General features: G+C 42.4%; 1 protein-coding gene across 8 annotated transcripts in view; it reads left to right on the top strand.

Moving 5' to 3' along the window:
* The window catches only part of DOCK4 (dedicator of cytokinesis 4), a 248,839-nt gene that overhangs the window by 97,778 nt on the left and 125,116 nt on the right, over nt 1-25,945 (top strand). For all 8 annotated transcript variants that reach the window (XM_083698882.1, XM_083698883.1, XM_083698879.1 and 5 more), the window contains exons 7-8: nt 3,645-3,729; nt 4,502-4,653. In XM_083698882.1, coding sequence (XP_083555008.1) covers nt 3,645-3,729; nt 4,502-4,653 — 237 coding nt within the window. The remainder of the gene's footprint in view (nt 1-3,644; nt 3,730-4,501; nt 4,654-25,945) is intronic.

Below are 25,945 nucleotides of genomic sequence, written 5' to 3'. Positions count from 1 at the left end.
GCAACATGAAGAGCGGGCAGCTTTTACACAGGGAGATTTAAAGGGGGGGTGGGTCCATCACCATTACTGATGCTCGTGAAAAATGTATGTCCTTTTAGCTGCCTTGGGAAAAGAAATGGTCAGTCTCCGGGAAGCCTCTTGTTTAAGTGAAAGGCAGGTCTGCACACAAGAGGGAATCTCTCACCCTGTCCCTTCCGCCTGCAGCTTTATGCTTTTCATTTCATCTCCATCCCTGACAGCAGTGGCTTTTCTGCAGTGGAAAACAGAAGATGGGAAACAGTCACACCTTGACTGGAACTTCACTCAAGGGTTTTTCTTTTTTTAGCTTCTGCTTGTTGTCTACGATTTTGTTTATTTATTCTGGCAATTTATACGCTGCTTATTTACAGCCTTCTAAGTGTTGTACAGGCAACTTAACAATGCAATGATAATAATAATAATAATAATAATAATAATAATAATAATAAGAAGAAGAAGAAGAAGAAGAAGAAGTATGAAGTATGAAGTGCTGCCTGCTCACCCTGCTGTCATACTTCATCCAGTTAGATGTGTGCTCTCACGTCACTGGAGAGTGCAAATATTCCGTGCAACGGAGGAGGATTGCATAAGGCTTTCCCACCATTTGGTTACCTGCCCAGGAGGTTTTGAAAGACCTTCACAATCATCTCTGTATGTGTATTTACACACATCCCCTAGCAGCATGCAATTCCAGCCAGGGCAAGAGACTCCAGTTCCCCTGGATTAGTGTATGATGGGGCCTCCATAGTGGTGGTGTCCCCAAGCATTGTTGTGCATTTACATTTGCAATATTTTTTATTAAAATGCAACAGAAATTCCTGTTCCTCTTCTTCTACTGCTGCCTCCACCCCCACCCCCAATACCATAAAAATAAGCTCTGAAGGGTTAGAGGAGCCTCTGGAGCAGATTTTGGGGGTTTGTGAGGGAGGAGAGGAAACAGAAGCATATTGCACAAGTGGAACTCCAACTGTACAACCCAATCTCATTAATGCTTCTTCTTGACTGAGATCACAAAACAGCTGAGTGTCTTGCACCAGAATTCAGTTTCATTTGGCCATGGGCACAGCCAGATTGCTTTCTATCTGTACGGACAATCTCAATTTATAAAGGGCAAAATAAAATTCCACAAAGGCAGAAGGAATTCAGAAAATCTTTGCCTTTTGCTCTCATCTGAGTATTTGCTTGCAGACATACAGTAAATCAACATGCCGTGTTAAAGTTTTTATAGCAAACAAGCCTTTGTGTTTCTGTGCTTGCTAAACCCGTGCCATATCAAAGCCTTTCACTTTGCTTTCACTAAATGCATAATACCGTCACCTATTTCGGAAATGAAAAATTCATACTGTTATGTGTTGACGCTGAATGTGATCTGAATGTTGCCAGGTAAGACTCCCACTAATCTTGACAGCACCTTGCAGGGTTTGAAAAAACTAACCAGCTCATCTCTATTCTAGACACGATGCTGTAGGAAAAAATAAACACAGTGGGCTTCTCTCATCTCAAAATTATTTGGGACAATGGCAACAGAGGCCGAAAGCACCCAGGCAGTTGCATTAAAGTTCAGGATTATGTTCTTTCAGGAAACTGATAGGACTAAAGTTTCTTAGGGAAGTTTTTAATGTTTGATATTTTACTGTGATTGATGTTTTAATTTGTTGGAAGCTGCCCAGAGTGGCTGGGACAACCCAGTCAAATGGGAAGCATCTAAGTATATGATGGTAATGATGACTATGAGAGGTGCCCACTATCGGGAACCTGTTTTCTGCTTTCTTTGCAAATGAATGGGTGCTTAAGCTGTAAAACAACCGTAAAAGCAACTGGCTCATCCATTCTAAAGATCCAACAAAAAATAAAATATTAAAAAACCAAACGTACCTTGCCGGACCCATTGTTTCTATGCCATTGTTGTAAGCACTTCTGTATTATCTCCTTCCTGTGTTGTCACCTATGAGGATTGCTTTACTAGGGTTTGTTGCCTTTGTCTGAGCACATAACACGTAAGGGGCTTGCATGAGAATCGATCATTTACTGCAATGCACATTAAGCTAGAGAGCAGGCAGAGAGTGAATAGAATATGGAATAGAATATGGGTGGCAGCAGAGTATATGTGGTCGTATTTCACAGGGGCTGAGACTGGAGATAAATCCAGATAATAAACCATGCATAGGGATGCTCCTATATGAAAGCAGAAAGTTTTGCGCAGATTTTGCCTCCTCCGAAAAGCGGTTTGCTCACCAGTTGTTTTAGAGGCAAGGCGGCAGGCATCTGTACATATTCATGGGAGAGCTTTAATCTTCTAAATTAAAGGAGCTGCTTGTACAATTTGCAAACCAAAGATACTTAAGTGTTTCTGATGCATCGCAAGATTAGGCAGGTGAGTTATTCAGATTTATGCCATTTGCTACCTGATTATTTCTTCCTCGGCATTTGTTGCACCAGTTGCAGAACGAAGCCTGGATAAAATAACTGGCAGAGGCCTTGCAGCCTCCTTTCTCAGTGCAGCCCCTTAGACAGCCTCCCAAATTGGGCCCCTCTAGGAACCTTTTCATGGAGGGCTATAGCTGGGGAGTAATCCCCGGTGTACTGGAAGACAGAAATCTCCTCTCATGCAATAAGCACATTGTATCCAAGTTGTAGAAACAAGAGCACGGGCAGAAAAAAGATACAGGACAAACAGGGACTGCCTATATCCTGCAGGGTTGCAAATAGCTGATAAAGCTTTGAATCTGAGTCCCACACCGAAAGCTAAAAAATGTTTCCAAAATGTATATTGTTATCATTTCCGCCCTGGCAATCATGACCTGATACCCTCCTCCGTTACATCTTGTGCTACTTTCTTATAATAGAAGGATAGACGTGTTGAGTTGGAAGGGATCCCAAGGGTCATCTAGGTCAACTAGGGATTTCAACTATTAATGTCTAATGTTATTATTTGACATCTAATGTCCTTGTTTTGACATTTGCAAACCAGTATTTTACATCCAAAATAAGTGTGCTAGATTAGAAAATAATTAAGTGTACGACGGCATGCGAATACTTTGAACATTAGGGTGGAGTATTGTTTAGAGCTGTTTGTTTTTGCTGGGGCAATATTTAGTTTTGAATATGCATTTATTATCTGATTTAACGCTGTATTTTGTTGTCAGACTGTTGTTTAACTCTGTTGGATATTTGTTACTATGAAATGTTTTCGTTAGTGCATCACTTCTATGACTACTTAAATTTTCTTAGGTCTTGTAACGGTTGCAGAATTGTGTGAAACGTTTTGATGTTGTGAATCACCTTTACCATGGTTTCCTGTGGGAAATAGGCATTCAAATAAATGATGCTGGCCAACCATTAAAAGCTCTATATAAATGGGATTAATAATAATTGTTTCTAATAATATTGCACTGGATGCATGTTTTGCAATCATGTGGAACAAAGTGCTTATTTATTTATTTATTTATTTATTCATTTCATTTCATTATTTCATTTCATTTCATTATTTCATTTCATTTCATTTCTATACTGCCTGCCTCTTTTGCAGCTGTCAGTGGATAAAAAGAATAAGAGATCCTAACTATGCTTTTAGAAGGTTCTAGCCAATGTCCTTTACCAACCAGACTTTCCATATTCCCTTGCAGACAACTAGGACTTGACTTGGTACCAAGAAAGGAATACGCTATGGTGGATCCAGAGGAGATCAGTATTACAGAGCTGTATAGGCTGGTAAGTAAATTTCCACTTTCCTCCAGTTCTCTAAGCTTGCAATCCTATACACCAGGGATGGGGACCAAATAGAAGTCTCTATGCCTCCTTAACTGACCCTCTGGAATTTTTCAACACTACACCCATTTCCCCAGGCCGGCCACTTTTCAGTCCTTCTTCACACCCTCCATGAGTGTTTTTGTCTGGTTGGGAGGCTTCCAACCAACTCTCATAATGCCTCTTGCTTTCTTGTAAGCTACCATGTGTTCACTGGAGTAAGGATGGGATATAAAGTAAAAAGGGAGTGAATAAACTGAACCTCACTATTTACTAGACGCAGTGATTGGCGAACAAGCTCAGCCAAAACATTTCAATCTCTTTCCAGTATTACCTAATGAAAAATCAGATGTGCATTACTAATGACTGAGGTTAAAAATAAGATCTGGTGGAGAAAAATTATGTTTCAGACAAGAGAAAGGTAAAAGTAAAGGGACCCCTGACCATTAGGTCCAGTCATGTCCGACTCTGGGGTTGTGGCACTCATCTCGCTTTATTCGCCGAGGGAGCTGGCGTATAGCTTCTGGGTCATGTGGCCAGCATGACTAAGCCACTTCTGGCGAACCAGAGCAGCACACAGAAATGCTGTTTACTTTGACGTGCTTTCGAACTGCTAAGTTGGCAGGACAGGCACGGGAACGTAGCCTTCTTTTCAGCATTAGTCAATGGTATGCTGAATTTTATAAAGTACAAAATTGCAACCTGACTGTTTATTTCTGTTGATGGCCATATGTAGATGGAGCACCGTCATCGCAAGAAAGACACGCCTGTCCCAGCAAGCAGCCACCACCTCTTTGTTCAGATGAAGAGTTTGATGTGTTCCAACTTGGGAGAGGAACTAGAAGTCATCTTCTCACTCTTTGATAGCAAAGAGAACCGACCAATCAGGTAGTTTCATTAAAGAAAGCAAAAATGTTCCTTCATGCATTCTTGTCTTCATTTGGAGAACAAAGAAATTTTGCCTTGCATTTGTTGACTCTTGGGTCTTAGGGAACCCATAAATGTAATCCCGAATTTGTATTTTAATTGTTGTCGTCTAACTTTTTGAATTGGAGTCTGAGCCACTGAACACATTGATCCAGTTGGTATATGAACATAGGTGGCTACTTGTTTTCCTTATTTGAAATGACCAATGATGGATACATGGGGTGATCAACACATGGGTGTTCAGCTCCAATTTTTAACGTGGTTCTATTTCATCTTATTTATCTAGATATTTCTATATCACCATTTGCCATTGTTGCCTCTGGCTACTGTTGATTTGCCATCTAGTTTTCCTTTGCTGCTGCTGCTTCTCCTTCCTTAATCAGTTGCATAATTGATCGCAACAAAGTTGGGAGTTGCATAGCAAGTAAGATGTCTTTGTGATGTTGTGCAGTTCAACCAGGCTGAATAAATGTCACTACGGGCAAATGAGGGACAGCACTGATTCCAGATTAGTCATCGAGGTGATTGCGACAGGTCAGAGCTCAAAGTGAACAGGATGACATAACAAATGCTAAATACCAATCAGATTTTGCCCTGATGTCACAGAGGGCAGGTGAATTCAGTGTTGGGTTAGAGCAAGTCGGTGATGAATTGTTGTCAAGGCAAGCAATTTTTCAGTGCTGCTGATTTTCATGAACTGCTTTCAGCACAGCCCTGTGCTCAGTTTCACTGACATAAATGGAATGTCCTTCTGAAAACATTGTTAGGATTAGCCTTTATTTAGCCACATCTGAATCCAACCGTTACCAGACATACAGTTTCACTATCTAATCACTCAATGATACAAAGTTTTGTGTTGACGGGGGCTGATTAATTCATTGCAAGCTGTTTACTTTGTATGGCAAGTGCTGCTTAGTTTTATTTAAAACTCACCTGTACATTAATACATCAAAATTTGCTAGATCAGAATTCCTGGAAATAGCAGTTTTGAATAGCTAGCTAACCAAAGTGACTGTTTTCCAGACACTATAAAAACCTGTGAAAATGTCTCTTTCCTTCCTGCCTAGCTATACTTTTCAAAGGTGAAGAAATGTATCACCATTATATGTTATGAAGAGAGAAGAAAAGAGACCAGATTATATGGCACAGAGGTTATTTCCAGAGTGCAGGGCAGCCTATGCTGGCTGGGACTGTTGTGGAAAGCTACTGAGGGACACCAGGTTGGCAAAAGCTCATGTTGGGAAATCCATAATTCTTGCCAAGCTCTGCTTCCTCTGCATTAAAAGCCATTAGTGGAATTTACGCTGCATTACAGCCACTACCTGCTGAGATTCCCCCCCCCCCAACCCACCCCCAGATTTGTTTATAATGGATATGTGCTTGTGTGATTTTTGGAAGTAAGACAGAGTCTTTGAGTTGTAAATAAATAAATCACTGGCTGTCTGAAGACAGAATGCGCATTATTAACATATTAGACTAAGCCTCCGTCTCTTATCCATTGTTGCACTCAAAACTACTCAGGATTTAGAACCACGAGGTCTATAAAATAGAATCAAAACCACAGGCATGCTGCCCTAATCCGTTCTTTGTCAAAGCAGTGGCAGTAAGCTTGTTCAGCTTTCTTGTTAACAGCAAACTTTGCCGCTGTATCTTGTTCACTAATCATCCTCCAAATTATTGTAAGGAAACATATTTTACATTTTTTTAAAAATTGTCAGCTTCGTTATATATATATATATATATATATATATATATATATATGTCAGAATATTTGTAGGAACAAAGCCTAGACTCCAAAAAGCTGCATGGCTGCTCCCAGTTGGATTGTTGATTATTTTCCTTTGAACAGCAGGCTCCAAGACCATATCGCAAACTGCTTTTGAAACTCCCTTAAGCTTCAAAAGGGATTTGTCGTGCAGCAGGGAGGATGCCATTTGAGAAATACAAGACATTAGCTTGGGCATGTGGAACTATTTGTGCTTTTGTTTTGGACTGTGCTCCTCTCACACACAATTCCCAGATAGATTTTTTAACTTCTTAAAAGTGCACCCCAAATTCTGATTTCCCCAGCATGTTAATTTGGTCTGGTTTTTGGAGATATTTCAGGGTGGCTACCTGCGGCAGGCCTCTGAGCTGAACCAGATGAGTTGATGGCAATAATAATAATAATAATAATAATAATAATAATAATAATAATAATTTCCAGTGGAAGAATCAGTACTTCAGACTTCACTCCTATGCCTACCCACTTCACTGGGCAGATTGACAGATTGTGCCATCCTTGACTAGGATATTTGGGGATACTGTGGTCTATTGTGATTAATAATTCTTAATACAAAAAGTATAAGGAGGCTGTTGAAATTTTAGCCCTCCGTTTTTAATTTAAAAAACAACAAACCTTGCTGACTACACTATTTGTAAGCATTTTTTTTAATTTGGATAATGTTCTTTAAACAATCTGGAAATGCTTTATTGCATGGGTAGGCAAACTAAGGCCTAGGGGCTGGATCCAGCCCAATCACCTTCTAAATCCGGTCTGCAGACGGTCTGGGAACCAGTATGTAGAATGTGCCCTTTTGTTTAAAAGGCATCTCTGGGTTATTTGTGGGGCATAGGAATTTGTTGATTTTTTCCCTTCAAAATATTGTCCGGCCCCCTCACAAGGTCTGAGGGACAGTGGGCCAGCCCCCTGCTGAAAAAGTTTGCTGACCCCTGCTTTATTGTTTTGAGAACTGAGGGAGGAAGCATGCAAAAAAATTTTTTATATAAAAAGGAAAACAACCTTCATTAATATTGAAAGGAAAAGGTGGCTTAATATATGGTTTCCAAAAGAGACACGAAGCCGCCTAGCCCCAGGCTGTAGTGAAAACCTGTAATTTCATCGGACTGTATTGTGGTATGCATGGAGACACTTAGCAGCTGGGTCCCTCTGACTGCAGAAAAAGAAAGCAGAGAGACAGATTGTGATTCATGTGAGAACAGCAAATGGGGCTGTTGCCTTCTCCTGTTTAAAGATGCAGGCATATATCACACGGACACAATTTATGGTTTAGTCTTTGACCTACGAAAGAGGGAATGAAATACTTTCTTTTACCACTGGCACAAGTGTAATGGAGCAAATGAAACGCCCCAGCCAGGCCAGTAATGTGCCAGGGAGCTGACAGAAAGCAAATCATGTGTGCGACGAGCCAGCAAGGATGTGTTGCCACGTGGAAGCCTCTTTTCTTTTTTTGCTGAAGTCACACTGTATTTACAAAGTATTCAGAGAACCTTCGATTAAAGGGGGCAGTTCAAACTTTCGGCAATATTTAATGATGACTTTCTTATTTCAGGAAGCTTGAGTACACGTTGTAGATTCTTTCATTTTAAATTCTCAGGCAGAAATGCTGATTGTATTCGAAGGCATTTGTGCCTCTTCCCAAGTTTGATGGTACAGGGGGGGAAAGATAGCTCAAAGTGATATACTTAGTAAAAAAAAGTTTCTGAAGTGAGGAAATGTGTATATCAAAAGATTAGAAGAGAGGATTTTATGTATCACTTTGTATACAGTGGTACCTTGGTTGTTGAATGGCTTGGCTCCTGAACAAATTGGCTCCCGAACGCCGAGTGTTCTAGTTTGCTAACTTTTTTCGGAAGCTGAACATTCGACGTGGCTTCCAATTGAGTGTAGGAAGCTACTGCAGCCAATCGCAAGCTACGTCTTGGTTTAAGAGTGGTCGAACGGACCCCCCAGAACAAATTAAGTTCAACAACCAAGCAGCCAAGGCACCACTGTATCTGCTTCTTCTTAAAGCAACATAGAAAGTGGGTCTGTAGGGATGGAGCAAGCTTGTTTTATCCTGCTATGGAGGTTAGGACCCAAACCAGTGGGTTCAAGTTACAAGAAAGGTGATTCCGTCTAAACATCAGAAAGAGCTTTCTGACAGCACTGTTCAACAGCGGAACAGACTCCCATGAGAGGTGGTGGACTCTCCTCCCATGGAGGTTTTTAAGCATAGGTTGGATGGCCACCTGTCATGTATGAGCTAGTAGAGATTCCTGCTTTGCGGTGGTTGGATCTGATGACCCTCAGGGTCCCTTCGAACCCTACAATTCTATGATTCCATGTGTCTTAGGCTGGATTATTGTTTGCACTACAGCAGGAGCAGAGAGCCTGTGACCCTCCCAATGTTGCTAGACTACAACTCCCATCAATCCCACATGGACAGGGACTGATGGGAGGTGGAACCCAACAACATCTGAAGGATCTGAGGTTCTCCACCTGGGAGTTACACATAGATGCTGCAGAAATATCATGCAGTGTAGATGGTAGCATGAATTTTGTGGTAATAGGTAGGCATCTGCCCTCAAAACACTCCTGCCATGAGAGTAGAAAGGCAGATGCAGAGGCAATTCATGAAGATGGACAATGGACCATGGACCAGTTTGGGATGAACACTTTCGGCATGACAACCGCAAAGTAGTGCCACTCAGTACTGATGGGGGCACTGCCACTTATGCAAACCAATGCTTGCTAATTATTAAAATAAATGTCTACCTCCTTTGGTGTTAACATTCTTACTAAACACATTTAGCATTTAATGTAACTGCAGTGGTAATTACAATGTAGGTTTATGTGGAACATAACAGTTGCTAATTAATGAGCCTTTTTTACAAGAAAGAAATATTATGCTAATCTTAATAACTATTGCCAAGTCTTTATGCTCCTTAAATCTTGAACACTGCAATCATTTGTAGTGTACACGTGAGGACCGTGAGACCACGGCTGTTTTCAAAGTCCTTTTGATCATAGCGGGAAGTGAGCTAACCATGTGTTGTATGTTGCAGCTGAAATGAATGTGACCCAAATGAACTAGGACTGAATCATGTCCTAAAACAGAGATAGTTCTGCTCATTAGTTCAAATCACACATGAAGATCCAAAGGATATTACACTCTTTTAAGCTCCCCAACTGCTAAGAATAATGGATTCTTCAGATTATCCCACTGATGTCTGAAGGATGCAGCAATGCTTCTGTTTTTCTGTTACAGAGAGTGATGGTTTAATTGAAATGTACATAGTTCATACCCCACAAGTGTCCCAGAAAAACTGGGATATCTTGTTTTTTATTATGAGAAAACAGTAGTCATTTGGGTTGCTGTGATTTCGCAGGATTTCATGATACAATTCCTCCCCCCGCCCTTTTCAGGGCCACAATTTTGTGTAGTGCCATGCCCAAAAAAGTGCTGGGGGGGGGGGGAGGGAACCATGGTGCGAAATCACAGCAATCAAAATGGCTGCCATTCCCTTGCAACAAAAAACAAGAAGATAGTATCCTGGATTTTGACTTCAAAGTCTTGAAGGATATGCCTAGTCATAAATAAATACAGCCCACTGCCCTTCTGGTGGAATTATCTATCTATGAATTAAAAAACCTTCTGTTGTTTTAAATGTGCACCTGCAATGATGTAAGCAAATTATGTGGTCTATGGATTTTTGTGACCTTTAGTTCCAACACTTATTGGAATAAACATCTACTATAAAATCCTGTGTAGTTTTGAAATACACATATTTTCCTCAGGTAATGTAGATGTTGCCTTTAATAAATTGCTGATATATAAAACATAATCTGACACCAGAACCTATTTTACCATCTGCAATACGTTGAGGTAGTTTGACCCCAGCCTTGCTTGAGGGCCCAATTACTGCGTTTCTCAGATAAGACTGATTCTTTAATCAAACCTGCATTGATTTTTTTTTTTATCAGATCTTCAACAAATTCTGCTTATCTCTGTGCATTCTCAGAAACCCCACAAGAGGCAAAGTCAAGATTACATGGCCATGGAAAAGAATAAAAGTCATTTACCATCTGCAATACATTGTATTTAAAACTATGATTTATTATGTACAATGAATTTTTTAGCATTGCAAGTAGTACAGTCTTTGTATACCATCAGCCTTTGCTTCCATTTCAGTTGTATAGGGAACAGAGCAGACACAATAAGAAAATGATGTATTTGGAGTCAACTGCTGACTGTGGTTGAAATAGAAATTCCACTTAGATTTTTCGGATGCAAATATTATCGACTAGTAGAGCTTTCAAGTTAAAGCATTAAGAATAACATATAATTCTTGTCCATTTTTATTTTATTTTATTCTTTGGTAGATTTACAAAAGAAAAATAAAACAACAACAACACACCTATAAAGAAATTTTAGGAAGAGGCAGGATTAGATGCAGACACACAAAAAAAGACTCCTTGCACTTGGTGGTTGGTGCCTGATGAGCTTGCCAGTTGGCTGAGTTTTATTCAGCTGCAGCAAGTGGAACATAAGAGCCAGAGGAGAGAAAACTGGCATAAGAATATAAATCTAGAAGCAATAGTTCAGTGATGAGACCTAGGATTTTAGCTAGTAAATGAATCTGCATAGATTGGGTCCCCCCCCCCTCATTGTTAATGCATTCAATGCAACAACTAGCAACCCATTAAACTCTAAAGGCTTGATGTTAGCCATTGCTTCTGGAAATTTGCTGTAGTATAGGCAAGGGGTTTCTTGCCTTTTCAAGCAAAATTTTGCTCCCAAGTACTAAAAAATAATTTATGTAATTTCTCCCAAGTAACATGAATAACTAGCTTGGAAATTCCTGGGCACTGACTGTGAAGGATGCTGCCATGATAAGATTTTCTGCTCTATGTGTGTATTCCAGGTCTGTGTCAATATGATATCAGAGTCCTATTACAGCTGACTGACGGTTCCTGGCTCCTTCAATGTCAGGTTAATCTGCTGCTCTCTGTCAACTTAAACACTGTTTCTTTCATATATCACCTTGCCCGCAAATGCACACAGATATATCATCCATATAGACAGAGAACAAGATTTATTACGGCTGCATCAATGCATTTTCTTCTGTCTCAAAGAACTAACTTTGTTGTTTTAATATATTCCTTTTAATGCCTTTTTTGAGCTCTTGCTACTTAAAATTGAAACTTGATTTTTCTTCTGCTAGCTTTATTCTTTTGTTTTGTTTTAAATTAAGCTATTCTGATGCTTAAGGGACGTGGGTGGCACTGTGGGTTAAACCACAGAGCCTAGGACTTGCCGATCAGAAGGTCGGCAGTTCGAATCCCCGTGACGGGGTGAGCTCCCGTTGCTTGGTCCCTGCTCCTGCCAACCTAGCAGTTCGAAAGCACGTCAAAGTGCAAGTAGATAAATAGGTACCGCTCCGGCGGGAAGGTAAACGGCATTTCACCAGAAGCGGCTTAGTCATGCTGGCCACTTGACCTGGAAGCTGTACACTAGCTCCCTCGGCCAATAAAGTGAGATGAGTGCCGCAACCCCAGAGGCGGTCACGACTGGACCTAATGGTCAGAGGTCCTTTACCTTTTACCTTACAGTTTTGGAATAACGCAGGTGGCGCTGTGGGTTAAAGCCTCAGCACCTAGGACTTGCCGATCGAAAGGTCGGCGGTTCGAAACCCTGCGGCGGGGTGCGCTCCCGCTGCTCGGTCCCAGCGCCTGCCAACCTAGCAATTCGAAAGCACCTCCGGGTGCAAGTAGATAAATAGGGACCGCTTACCAGCAGGAAGGTAAACGGCGTTTCCGTGTGCGGCTCTGGCTTGCCAGAGCAGCGATGTCACGCTGGCCACGTGACCCGGAAGTGTCTCCGGACAGCGCTGGCCCCTGGCCTCTTAAGTGAGATGGGCGCACAACCCCAGAGTCTGTCAAGACTGGCCCGTACGGGCAGGGGTACCTTTACCTTTACCTTGGGAATAACAAAATGGTGCTTATTTCTAAACATGTTTATAGTCAGGACAGTGGAAGCAAATCCGTTTTCCTCCTGTGTCTGTGATGATGCTATAATTGATGTGAGTTTAAAGTTGCATATGCTCAAAGTGTTTCTTTCATTAGGGTTGGCATACTGTGTGCTTTTGTTGTTGTTGTTTTGCTCTAACATAGCAGAAATGTAAAAGCATTTGTAAAAGCATGAAATGGTGGAGGGCGGGGAGAGAAAGAGAAATGCTAAAAGTTTGTCTCACAGCGGAAGTAAGATCTCCATAAGAGCATTAAGTCCAGGGTCTACAGTAAAATTACCTATCTGCACAAGAGGCATTCAGTTTATTCAGCACTGCTTTGAATAGAGGGAGGAACAGGGAATTTCCACAGGCTGCTTAACGTTGTTTCAGTAGGCCCAAGCCTAATTGCCTGATGGCTCGGAAGTCTGGGCAGGGTACTATTCCTTCAAGGAAGCAGTTCCCCAGCAAAAGTGGCACATGGTGTGAGGTAAAAGTGGGTCTTGGCTGGAAAATGCCAACACCCTTCCTTGCATGCTTTTCTACTCCTCTTGGTAGGTAATGTTTTGTGAACTTCTGTAGGCAAACCTTTGGTGAGATATCCACGCGTGCATTCAGCATGAGCGGTAAGTAGGTTTAGAGCTGTAAATATGCTTAGAAAAACATATTTAGGGGGAAAAGAAAGGCAAGTAGCTTCTTGAGCAGCAAGCTCAGTCTCACAGAATGTGTTGCTGGGGAAATGGCTCTCTGTGCCGCGGTGGCAAAGAAACAGCAATCAATTTTGAAGGTGGCATTTTCTCAGCCTTAGCTCTGAAGTTTAGTTTATTAAATTTATTAATTGCTTCCCACAAGCAGTGTAAGTCCTGAAGCGATTTACAGAGATGAAGTAAAATACAGACAATGTAATGTGTAATATGCTGCAGTCTTCCTGATTGGCCCGTGCCTAGGATTTTGTTGTTTTGTTTTGTTTTTCAAATCCCTGACATGGCAGTGAGCCACACAATTAACATAATGTATAGTTAGGCCACTGGAACGCGGGTGGCATGGTGGGTTAAACCACAGAGCCTAGGGCTTGCCGATCAGAAGGTCGGCAGTTCAAATCCCCGCAATGGGGTGAGCTCCCGTTGCTCGGTCCCTGCTCCTGCCAGCCTAGCAGTTCAAAAGCACAAAGTGTGAGTAGATAAATAGGTATCGCTCCGGCGGGAGCATAAAGAAGGAAGAGAAGAAAATGGTGATAAACTGTTTGTACATGCTTCATCTATTGTGTAACGGCACTTAACCGCCAGGTCGGCTGCCCTTGTGGGATGGTGACAACACTCCCCCTGGATCCAGTGGTCATACTGGAGGTGAAGGGTTTCCTTCAGGCCCAGGAAGTAGATTGCAGCTTTTCTGCCTGTTGGCCAATGGCAGGCAGGCTGCAGCGCTGGCCCTGCCCCTGGAACTGTACGGTCTGAGTTCACTCTGGTCATACTAGATTTCTGGAGGGGGGGGCAGTGGTGAGTATTTTTTTTTCCTCCTGAAAAAGGGATGGTAGACCAATTACTGTATTTTTCGCCCTATAGGTCGCACCGGCCCATAGGACGCACCTAGATTTTTTTTTGGGGGGGGGAAATAAAGGGGGGAATTATCCCCCCCAGTCCCCAAAATGGGTCCCAGAGCACACAGCTTTGGCATCGGGTCCCAGAGTGATGCCGAAGCTGTGTGCATCTGGGAACTTGCGGGACTAGGGGAGGGGGAAGCCCGCCGCCAGCCTCCAAACCACATCGGGAGACAGCGGGATGGCGCGCTGCACCTCCCCGCTGTCCCCCGAGCTTGCGGGGCTAGCGGCGGGGCTCTCCTGAAGCACACCGACCCCTCTCGCTCTCCAGGCTTCAGTGAAAGCCTGCATTCGCCCCATACGATGCACACACATTTCCCCATCATTTTTGGAGGGGAAAAAGTGCGTCCTATAGGGCGAAAAATACGGTAAGTTTCAGAACCTCTGATCTATAGTGTGCATGATGAACAAGCACAAATACATCTTTAAGCATCTGTACACATGAAATCTTGCTCAATCAGGGTTCCCCTAGACCAGTATTTCTCAGTCTTTTTCTGACCATGGCCCCCTTCCAACCTTATTTCTTTCCTCCCCTGTCCTACCAGTGGAAAGGTAGCTATTTTGTTTGTAAACAGAACTTGTTTTATTTATAATTTCACCTGTGGCCCCCTTGGAATATCCTGGGGGGCAGTGACAAATTTACATATAAGCCAAACAAGCTATAGCTTAGGGCCCCACTCTTTTGGGGGGCCCCTAAAAAATTTAAAGGGAAAAAACCTGGATGTACATTTCCAGAATATAAGATAAAAAACAAATAAAATAAATCCTACATACAGCAACCGTGTTTTGTGTTGTGTAGGCTCCTATGATATAAGTAATGGGCCCCGCCTACTAGCTTGCTCCCTAAAATATCACTATTTTGCTCATTTCTATATATAGGGTGCCTACCTTCCTAATGGACTGGTTGCATGGCAACATGTGCAAATGGCTTTAGATACCTATTAGGTCCATAAATTACAATATAGCATATATTCAACACAAAAAAAGTGACAATTTGTTGTTGACAAAGGACAGCTGGACCAGTAGCTTAAACCTAAATCTGGCCTGCTGGGGGGTCCCAGGGAGCCATATCCCCCCCCCCCAGTTGAGAAACACTGCCATAAACATATACAATTTAAAGATAGCTATCTGCTTGTTATTCCTACTTCACATGTTTGCTGAGGAAAGCAGCAACGCACACATAGCAAACATGTTTGCTGGGTAAAATGTTTCGGTGCCATCCATCAGGCCCTCTTGCCCAAGACGTAGCTGCATATGTCAGGGCTGAGCTTAATTAAACTGATTGGGGAAACTTGTTTGGAAGCTTCTGTTTTGTTTTACTAACTGCAGGTAAGCTATTTCTGGCAGCTCCTCTTGGTAGTTGTCAGCATCTGTAGTGTAAGCAGACATGATTTATAGAGCGTGAAAGAGGAGCTAGGTGGATATGCGATATTCTTTGTCTCAGCTGCTTAGTCAAAAACCTCCTGGTACTTCCTGTCTTTTCTCCCCAAACCACAAAATTGTATTCTGATGCTCTTGTTGGACAGAAAGGGCTCATTTGTTTGGGTTTGACCTATGGGCAGTGGACCATTTTCGTAGTGATTTTTTTGCAGGGAATTTGCAGAAATTTGAATATTCTGTTGCATGGGGAAGATGCCTTTCACAAAGGAGATGAAATATAGACCTTAATTGAGATTCATGGAGAAGGGGGAAATATTACAGCTCAAAGCAGTGACCCATATTTTTCATGCCTGATTTATGCTCCAGCAAATTGCAAAGTAGCCTACACCTGCTTTCCTGTTTGCAGTTGACACTTTGAATCCCCTAGTACGAGGAAGAGTAGCGTGGCATGCTTATCCTTTACATCATAGAACCCCTTTATCGCATGATGTTCTCATATACAATGCATAGGGATGGGGACTGTGTCATAGCCTACCAGCAACTTCAAAACATTTACTGGCCTCACTCTCCTGGCCTCCATGTGCTCAGCAGAAATTGACAACAGTCTGTATATGTAGAGAGTCTGTCATTCCCTACCAACATGGAGATGTTGGAGCCTGGACCAGCAGGCATATTAGATAGTGTCACTGATAAGCTCTGGTGATATTTACTATTCCGAATTTCGGTTTCTGCTTCATTCATTTCATATTCTCCAAAGCAGACACTGGCACCCCAATTCATTCATTAGAAATCATTTAAACAGTAGCCAAAGCAGAAGTGCATTTTTTTGGTGCCAAGTAACAGTTACAAAGGGACGCGGGTGGCGCTGTGGGTTAAACCACAGAGCCTAGGACTTGCCGATCAGAAGATCGGCGGTTTGAATCCCTGCGACGGGGTGAGCTCCCATTGCTCGGTCCCTGCTCCTGCCAACTTAGCAGTTCGAAAGCACGTCAAAGTGCAAGTAGATAAATAGGTACTGCCCCGGCGGGAAGGTAAATGGCGTTTCTGTGCGCTGCTCTGGTTCGCCCCAGAAGCAGCTTAGTCATGCTGGCCACATGACCCGGAAGCTGTACACCGGCTCCCTCAGCCAGTAAAGAGAGATGAGCGCTGCAACCCCAGAGTTGGCCATGACTGGACCTAATGGTCAGGGGTCCCTTTACCTTACTAACAGTTACAAAGTAAAAAGATTTTTATTTTTTTTGCACCAAAGCATATTGGAAAGAAGTATTTCTTTGTTGCATTATGCCATTGTGTAACCTGAGCCCTTTCCCTCTTGGTGGTTTAGTGTTATGTCAAACCCCAGTTTACTGTGGTTTATTTGAAACACCTTCAAACTATTGGTTATGTTACAACAAGCCATTGGTAAGATTAACCATAGCTTTGGGTTGGGAGGTAATGCTAAACCATGGTTAATAAAAAAAACATTCCCATCATGATAAGTCATAATTTGTCTGAGTCCAGTCCCAAGGTAATGTCTTTCCCTGGGGTCATATCCATTGTGAATGCCACTTGTAGAACAGGGCTTCAGTTTGTTTTCCTCCCTTTGCACCACACAAAATATGCTCTGGGGTGTCTGTCCTGACTTCCACTCATGGGTATAATACTTGGACTCTCAGCTTGATTATTACCAAGAGGGGTACAAAACTTTGCATTCAGAATTGTGTGATGGATTTGCAGTTTATTGGATCTGCTGTATGCCATCCTAGAAGGACCACGCCCATGACCTATTTAGGGTTTATAGGACTGAATCCAGCCCCTTTACCTTCTTTTCAAGCAAATGAATTGGCATAGTTCCAAAACCAGTCAAAATACTGTAAGATTTTCTTTGTTGGCTAAGAGCAAAGGTCCATCTGGTCTATCAGTCAGTGCTCTGTACTAGCCAATCAGAGGTCTATGGAAAGATCTGACAGGTTATGAGGAAGGTAACTAAAACCCAAGCATCTGAAAATCACTTCTTTTTATCATGTGCTGCTCCCTGATACAAATTGTTCCTATTTATTCTAATATCCATTAATATTTCTATTGTCATTCAATCTGCACATTCCTCTTTAGTTGCAAAGCAATAAATTACAGAAATTAGTCATGCAGTGCATGAAAAAAAAATGTTTTCTTCTCTGTGTTGTGAACCTATTGCAAATGTCATTTGATGACCCTGAGATCTACTACTTTGAGATGGAAAATATTTTCTCCTTTGTCCTCCAGACTGTTAATTTTATGAGCTTTTATAAAGCTATGCTCCATCTTCATGACCCATAAACGTAATCTTTCTGTGGTTGAGCAACCCAAACTGCACATCGTACTGAAAACTTAGGTACATTAGATGTGCTACTTGGATTTGTAAGTGAAGATTGGATGGATATTTGTAATAGAGAGAGAGAATAAAAATGGCAATGGGATTTATTCATTCTGCTTAGTCTGAATATAATTACTGAATTGTTGCCGGGACTGTAGGAGCTTAATTACAAATTGAAAAATAAATTGCATAAACCTGCTCACAGCAGGTTTCGTTATAAAGAGTGAATGAGGTCAAACATGATAGGGCTGGTTAGATGAAGAATTAGAGCTTCTTAAAGATGCTTCTCCGTGATAATATCCCACAGAGCTATGTTACTCAGACAACATAACCACATGTGGACGCGGGATTGCACGGGTCTCTTGGTTCCGTGGGATTTTACTTTTATTTTGAAACAAAGTTTAAAAATACAGGCAACAATACACACATACACGCACTAATGTGAGATTATGGAAGGAGGTGATGCACATCTAAACAATTCCACTAGCATAAGGACGTTTAGCTGCACAATGAAGATAAGAATGTGAGAAGAGCCACTGGCCCCATCTAGTCCAATATATTGCTCTCCCAGTGGCCCACTGGATGCTTACGGGGTCCCGCAAGCAGGACCTAAGTGCAACACCACTCTTCCCTCCTGCGGTTTCCAGCAGCTGGTATTTAGAGGGATATTGCCTCCAACAGTGGAGGTAGCCTTCATAGTTAGTAGAATCTGTCCAATTCTCTCTTGTTCTTAAGCCTTTCTCCTGGAAGGAATAAGGAATCCTTTTGTTGACCAGCTTGCATTCATTTCTTCAGGGTTTCTCCCTTCCCTGCCCCACCACCACCTTTCTTCTTCTGAGTTGGACTGTGTATACCATATTACACCTGTCACTTGTTTAGGAGCCTAAAGTGACATCGGATGGCATTATTGCGAAGGAAATAATTTGTTCTTCCTGCAAATATCTGATTGGGAAAGGTATGGGTGATTCACTTTGGGCAGCTATAGGGAAAACCCAATTTGCTTTGCTTTTGAAGCTTTTTTCAGCGTCAGTATTGTGAATGCCACATTTGTTAACAAAGACCTCTTAAGGTTGCAGTCCTGTTCTTGCTTACCTTGGATCAATCTACTGTAAACTCAATAGGCTTTATGTCTGAGCAGACTTGCATAGGATTGTACTATAATTTCTTTCAAACAAAATAGGTTTAGAAACTTACCTGCATAACCATAAGGTTAGCCTGTATAAACAATTCTGTTGTACATGAAATTTCCTATTATTTCAGTTACATGTAACCAAAACTTTATTTTTGGCCTGCTTTAAAAAATAAAAATAGAAAGAGGGACAAGTAGTCATTTTTGCACGATTTGGGATTTTGTTTCTTTGCTGCATTTTTCAGTTGTGGAAACTGAACATCCTGTTTCTTCTCCTACGATCTTACTGCATTCAAAATAGAAACGAAGGTCTTAGCACTGCAGCACTAGTGAACAGAGAGCTATAAATAATGCTTTGCAGCATTTTAGTATTTTTTACTCTGAATTATGTTTGCTTAGCCTGGCTGTGGGTGGTTTAGAGGAAAAGAAATCATGCTTGCTTGTAGCAACCATATTTGCAAGTGAGAAATTTGATCAGGAAAGGGTTGATGTGAGAACCTTACTGCATTGGATTGTGTATTTCCTCTCTCCACTATGCACACACACACTTGTTGAAGTGCTGGCTGGTGGAAACATTTCCCGTTGCATTTTGTTGCCGTATAGATTTTCTGTATTGCTGATGCTATTCTTAAAATTATATTGTAACATTAGGCTTTATTAGGCTTCTGTAATTTTATTGCCTCCCCGAATTGTACTGTTGGTTTTTAATGTTGCATCGTGCCTCGGCTGCCTTCAGGCAGAGAGGCTGTCAATTAAATTCCTTAAATGAAAAAAAGGAAGCAGCAGAAGGGGGGAAAGAGGTATTGGAAGCAAAGCAAAGGTGTTACTAAATTAGACATGGGCTCCGTTCAGAGGTCAAAACATCTTTTGGTAGCATAGAAGCCAACTCCTAGAGGCTATGGGGGCTTTGGCTCCCACAATAAAATATTTGAGGGGGCTGAGCCCCCACAAAGTTGATAAGCATTCCCATTCAAATGGTGCGTGTGCACTGCATCATGTGATCAGTTATGTGGGGCAGGGCTTACCTGGATCCCCACAATATTTAATTCAAGTTGGCACCCCTGTTGGGTAGCCTTGTCTTCATGCTGCATCTTTGAAACATAACATGCTGTCAAGAATAAACTGAAGCATATTTGCTCACACACTCGCCCACCAAAACACACAGCTTAGAACTGGTGAAGGCTAACAGAAGCATGCATGCTTACTCTTTCTCCATGCCCTCCTGGGGGGTTGAATCGCTGTTCAGGCTGTGGCCACAAAGATGATCAACTGCACTTCTGTTGTCTTTCCTGCCTTAGAACCATGAACAGGTGCTGGGTGCATGAAAGCTTGCCTCTGCTACTGGCTAGGGGTTGTTGTCGTCATCATCATCATCAACAACAATAATAATTTTATTATTTATATATCACCCACCTGACTGGGTTGCCCCAGCCACGCTGGGCGGCTTCCAACAAATACAAAAGCATAACAAAAAATTCCTGATACAGGGCTGCCTTCAGATGTTTTCCAAAGGTTGTGTAGTTACACATTTGCTGTGCGGGAAACACTGATGAAATGTTGGTTTTCCCTTGGCAGTTGTAATGTATGGAGCTGCCTTCAGCAGCCGCAAGTTGGCATGGAAGTCTGTTAACTGATGTTATTTCTGGAGCTGATTCTACTTCTGCGGCTTATCACAACCCCCTTAAGCTGTTCTGTTATCCAGCCATAACTCTCTCCTCAGCATTCTTTTCATCCTCTGTGTCTTGTAATTGGTGTTAATTTGGTGATGTAATCAAGGTTCACATTTGCACTTTAGCAACCCAGCGGGTCAGGGAGCAAGGCAGAACCAGCGATAAAAGACTCAAGGTTGTAACTGAAACAAATCAATCATTGTTGATAGACAGTGATTTTCAGAGAACAATATTCATACAGAGTATTATTAGCTTTGCAAAAAGAAAAGCAATGTAAGGGGGGAATGTACTGTAGCAATGAAGTGCTTAGATAATAATGTGGATTAAGAATGGCGCAAGATTAGCAACAATCTATCGGAGTTTAGTACTGCTTGCTCCTATCCTAACCAAAGATTTGGCCTCTCTGCAGTCCACCTAACTATCAAACATAATTTCTAAGTTTTGCACCATATACTAATTTGTACTTTTTCTAACACATCTGGCTCATTTATTTGTATCACCTTTTCATAGTAAACCATGCTCAAGGCGACTCAGAACAATAACAAAATGTAGGAGTATGAGTCATGAACAATAGAGCAATGAAAATTCCTCATATTAATTAATATAACCATATAATTAAAGAATCCACTGGTAATTCATAATAAGGTCTAACAATAAACACACCATGTCACTCAGAAAGAAGCAAAAGTAATGCATATCCACAACTAAAACTTGACGCCAGCATCAAACCTCCCACTTTCCCGAGCAAGAGATGCAGCCTTTGTAGCTGGAGTCTGCCCTTTGAAGGTGACCAGACAAAAACAAGACACGCATACCCTAAAATTTTGGAATAAATGGTTGCCAAGCCAGAGCAGTAGGCCACTGATATTGTGTCCTCAGCTGGGTGAGAGTGCAAGAAGAAGACAGAAGAGAGCAATGAAAGGAGTCTCTGAATGAACATCCTTTATTCCAACTGGGAACAGAACCAGCATTTTTTCTCCTTTACAACCCTTTCATTGCTTACATTCTGTTGAGATACAGAAGGCACTCCCTATCCACAGGTGCACCAATTGACATCTCACGCATGACATTGCATGGCATCACATATGGGCCTTGTCAATCCTCTTAAAATGATGGCACCTCTGCCTATCCATACTTTGTTGAAATAACTGAAGGTATTTTTGTTTTGACAGACTTTCCCAGCTGCATGAAAATGTATTAGCCCCAGCATTGGTACTCTTTTTAAACCTATCTTTTGGTGCCTGTTTTCAGTAGCATTTAAAAAATAATTATAGCCTTTTTTGTATGTTTGTAAATTGCCTTGAGAGGAAAGTAAAAGGTGATCCATAAATAAATAATAAAAATTCTATTTTCTCTGAGGATGTTATGGTTCCACAGTTGCTCAGATGCCATTGTCATTATCTTTAGCATCTTCACCCATATGATGTTTGCTTTAACCCCATCAGGTTTTCATCCCCCAAGATGCCAATTTCTCACATAACTACTGTATCTGTGATACAGAACAGTTCCAAGCAGCTTGCCCAAAAAGACTTGTCTTTATCCAGTATTGTCATCCATTTCAGCCCATCATCACTGCTCTCACATTTGCTGAAATTGGCTAAAATTGATGGTTCCTTAGGCCTAGGAAGGACAAGCTTAACAGTTGGTTTTGATTTTCTCTTTAAAATGAGTGGTAAAAAAATTCAAAACATGTTGTTTAGACAGGAGGTGCCAAGTAGATGCATCGTTATTGCTGTTGCTGAGGAATAAAAGGACAGATTGTGAAGTGAGAGAGAGAAAGAAAGAGGGAAAGAGTGCTGTGCTGTCTTGCTGCTAAAACTTATCTTTAACTTTGACATGTTTTGGCCATGAACTATGAATGCTGACTTAAAGGAAATCAAAGCCAGTAAGGGATGCCATTCCTATCCCACCCATCTGGTTAGTAAAGGAAACAGTTTTTGAATCATAAAATAGTAGAGCTGGAAAGGACCACAAAGTTCATTTAGTCCAACCCACTGCAATGCAGGAATCTTTTGCCCAAATTGGGGCTTGAACACACATCCCTGAGATTAAAAGTCTCATGGTCTACCGACTGAGCTATCCATCTAGCTTGCTTTCTTGCTTGCTTTCTCTCTGTTGTCCAACCTTCACAAAAAGGCCACAAAGCCCCAGGGCTTCTTCTCCACATGCCCTTGACAGGATTTAGACGGAGTCCTTCCCAGCCTAAACTGGAGATGCCCAAGACTGAACCACTGCTGTGCGTTCCACCACAGAGCTACACCCCTCAAAAGTTATCTGTTTGTTATACATAATCGACTATCCCATGTGCAGTTTCTGCTACTGAACTGCACCACTTCAGACTGCAAGTGAGGAATGAAATGTTCAGAAATCTCCCTTGAATAAAATGTTTCCGCCCACATGCCAAAATCAGCATGGCAAGGAGATGTGTTCTGGTATATCCTTCTCCCTCCCTAGTATGCTAGTTTTTGTTTGCAAGTCATGCAGAGTTGTTTCCTCCTTTGCCCCAGCATGCCAGGGCATTCAAAAGTTGGATTTCCCACAGGCAGTCTGAAGTGGTGTAGTTCAGTAACATATAAATAACATTCCCTGTCTCTAAACATTCTCACATTTGTGGAATTAGAGTACATAATAATATGGCAGGTGTGCATAGTTACTCTCCCTTTCCCATAAGATGTGAAACTCCAGTTTAGCGGTTAAGTATACTTCTGTAGCATTCTAAGCCCTTTCTTTTCCTGATATTTGCCCCAATATTTGAGTTTCTCATTCCACCTGTACATTGATTTGGAAGACAATTGGGAGAGAGAGGGGGGAGAATAATACTCTCTAGAACAGGGGTCAGCAACCTAAGGCCCATGGGCCGGAAGCAGCCCATGGAGGTCGTTTGACCGGCCCACGAGCTGCCCCCAAACCGATCCACCCGCTTGTATGCTGCGCTAAATTGTGTCCTCCCTTAAAGAGGGCACGTATTGCGGTGAGACCTGGACAACTAACACCTTGTGTTGTGGGTTGGGTACAATTGGTAAGCCACAACACCCGATTGGTAGGCCCCTCGAAGCTGGGTATAATCTGGCCAATGGGATGCAGTTCAAATGGTTTGAGGGACCTATTTATGCCCATGCACATGACCCAGAGCTTCCTCTTTTGGTGCATGCATTCGGATCACCCGCCCACCTCTCCCTACTTTTAGGGTTTGTTGCATTTGACCTTGCTATGCCGTTGTGTGCTGTCTATTGTTGGGACATGGGCACAGCAGGAATTTTCCCACTTGGCTGATTGACTGTTGCCATTTGGGTTTTGCCTGCCGCGTAGCAAATCGTCACAACTTGTAAGGTTGCAGATAGGCTCTGGTTCAGGTGATAGGGATGGGGGAACGCTCTCGCCATCCCTATGTGAAGGGTATTCCGTTAAAGGAATCCAGGGACTCAATGGTTTGGTCAACCCCTGTGAGGGGGTTGTGCCCGTGCCTGAGTCCAGGGGGACATTTGGGTGCTGGAGTTAGCCTGTTCCCGGCTTTTCGCTTATCCAGGTGTTCACCCTTGGCTGACCTATGCTGGTGCCTGGATCAGCGCTACCTGCATGGCAGGGAGCTAGTCTAACCAGAGCCTATGCAACCAGCCACTTGATGTAATCAATAAAGTTGTGGCCTAAATTCTGCCAAAAACCAAACCAAAAATTTGAGTCAAGTGTGAATTTATTTAGGGGGGAGGTTTATGAGTCTGAACACACAAACCAGCGCAGCGCAGGGACTCGCTTCCGCTGTGCCAGAAATTGCGTCTGCGCATGCACAGATGCCAAAAATCACACCTGCACAGACGCAGACGCCAAAAATCGCAGGCAAGCGCACTCACGCACAGGGGCAATCCAGCCCACGGAGGGATCCCTGTAGGACTGATCCGGCCCAGGCAAGATAAACCTTGCCGACCCCTTCTCTAGAAGGTGAGAGAGATGAACATGGATCGGGTGATAATAAGCTAGAAGTTTGTGATGGGAGATGCAACTTACTACAGGAGTGTTTTCAGCAAGTTTTTTCTTTTAAACACACTTTAAAGCAAGCTTGCTAAGTAGGTGGCAGACAATCAGCTAAATATATATTTAAGTGCATGTTTTTAATTTCTTCAACTTGCAGAGGCCTGGGTTTTGTCAGGTGAGGGGGGTTACTGGTGACAGTCTAGAAATGTGCTAGCTGAGATATTTTTAGTACTGTGGCTGATCAGAGTAGGGCTTACATTTGAGAATGTTCAATTAATTTTACAACGCACACGCATAAATTCATAGAAACACATTGCGAAGTAGAGCGCATCATAGGCATTCACAATAACTGTTCTTGATTTTGGTGACAGAGTTGGACAGATGAACATAAAAACACGTCAGGCATATATCTGAAAAAGTGCTGTTCTTCTAGCCATTCAGCTTTTGATCCAGGAGTGTGATTTAATGCTAGAATGCATCTCAGGGTTTACTGGTCACTATATTTTCAGCATCTCACCCTGCAGAGCCACAAGTTAGATCAGGGGTCAGCAACCTTTTTCAGCCGTGGGCCGGTCCACCGTCCCTCAGACCATGTGGTGGGCCAGACTATATTTTTTTGGGGGGGGGGAATGAACAAATTCCTATGCCCCACAAATAACCCAGTGATGCATTTTAAACAAAAGCACATATTCTACTCATGTAAAAACACCAGGCAGGCCCCACAAATAACCCATAGATGCATTTTAAATAAAAGGACACATTCTACTCATGTAAAAACATGCTAATTCCCGGACTATCCGCAGGCTGGATTTAGAAGGGGATTGGGCCTTAGGTTGCCTATCCCTGAGTTAGATGGAAAATTTGCTTGTTATGTGTGGATAAAGGCAACATTTACATAATCTTATTTGTTCAAAGTCCCGTTTCAAAGTGCTGGTTTTGACACTAGGCCCATTTCTGTGTGCCACCTCCAAAGGAGGCCCAGAGGATAGTACTGACAGAACAGGCCCTCTATGGAATGCCTTCCTGAGGGAAGCCCATCAGACACCAACATTGTCATTGTTTCTGTGTGAAGCGGCACTGCTGTAATTCCTGAGGAGCGTTTATGCGTGTGTGTGTGGGAGTTATTAAACTGTGTTCCCCCACAATCAAGATTTAGTGCCTTTCCTTCTGGGCCACCAGCATGTGACTCTGGATTTGCTTCAAGCTTTGGAGACTGAGCTCCTCCATGGTACCACCTTGGCTGAAGTGCCAACCCTGCCACCTGACAGAGTGACATCACCCCAAGGACCAGTCTCTCTATACCCAGCAGAGGTGGCCAATGACCTTGGTGCCCCCCCTCCATTCTTCCCTCACCCTGGCCTCATGATCTGAACAGCAACAGGAAGTTGAATCTAGCTACCGTTTTA

The sequence above is a fragment of the Podarcis gaigeae genome (assembly GCF_964106915.1).
Source record: "Podarcis gaigeae genome assembly, chromosome: 10".
NCBI lineage: Eukaryota > Metazoa > Chordata > Lepidosauria > Squamata > Lacertidae > Podarcis > Podarcis gaigeae.
Note: the sequence above shows the minus strand (reverse complement) of the source record. Positions and strands in the feature narration are given on the sequence as shown.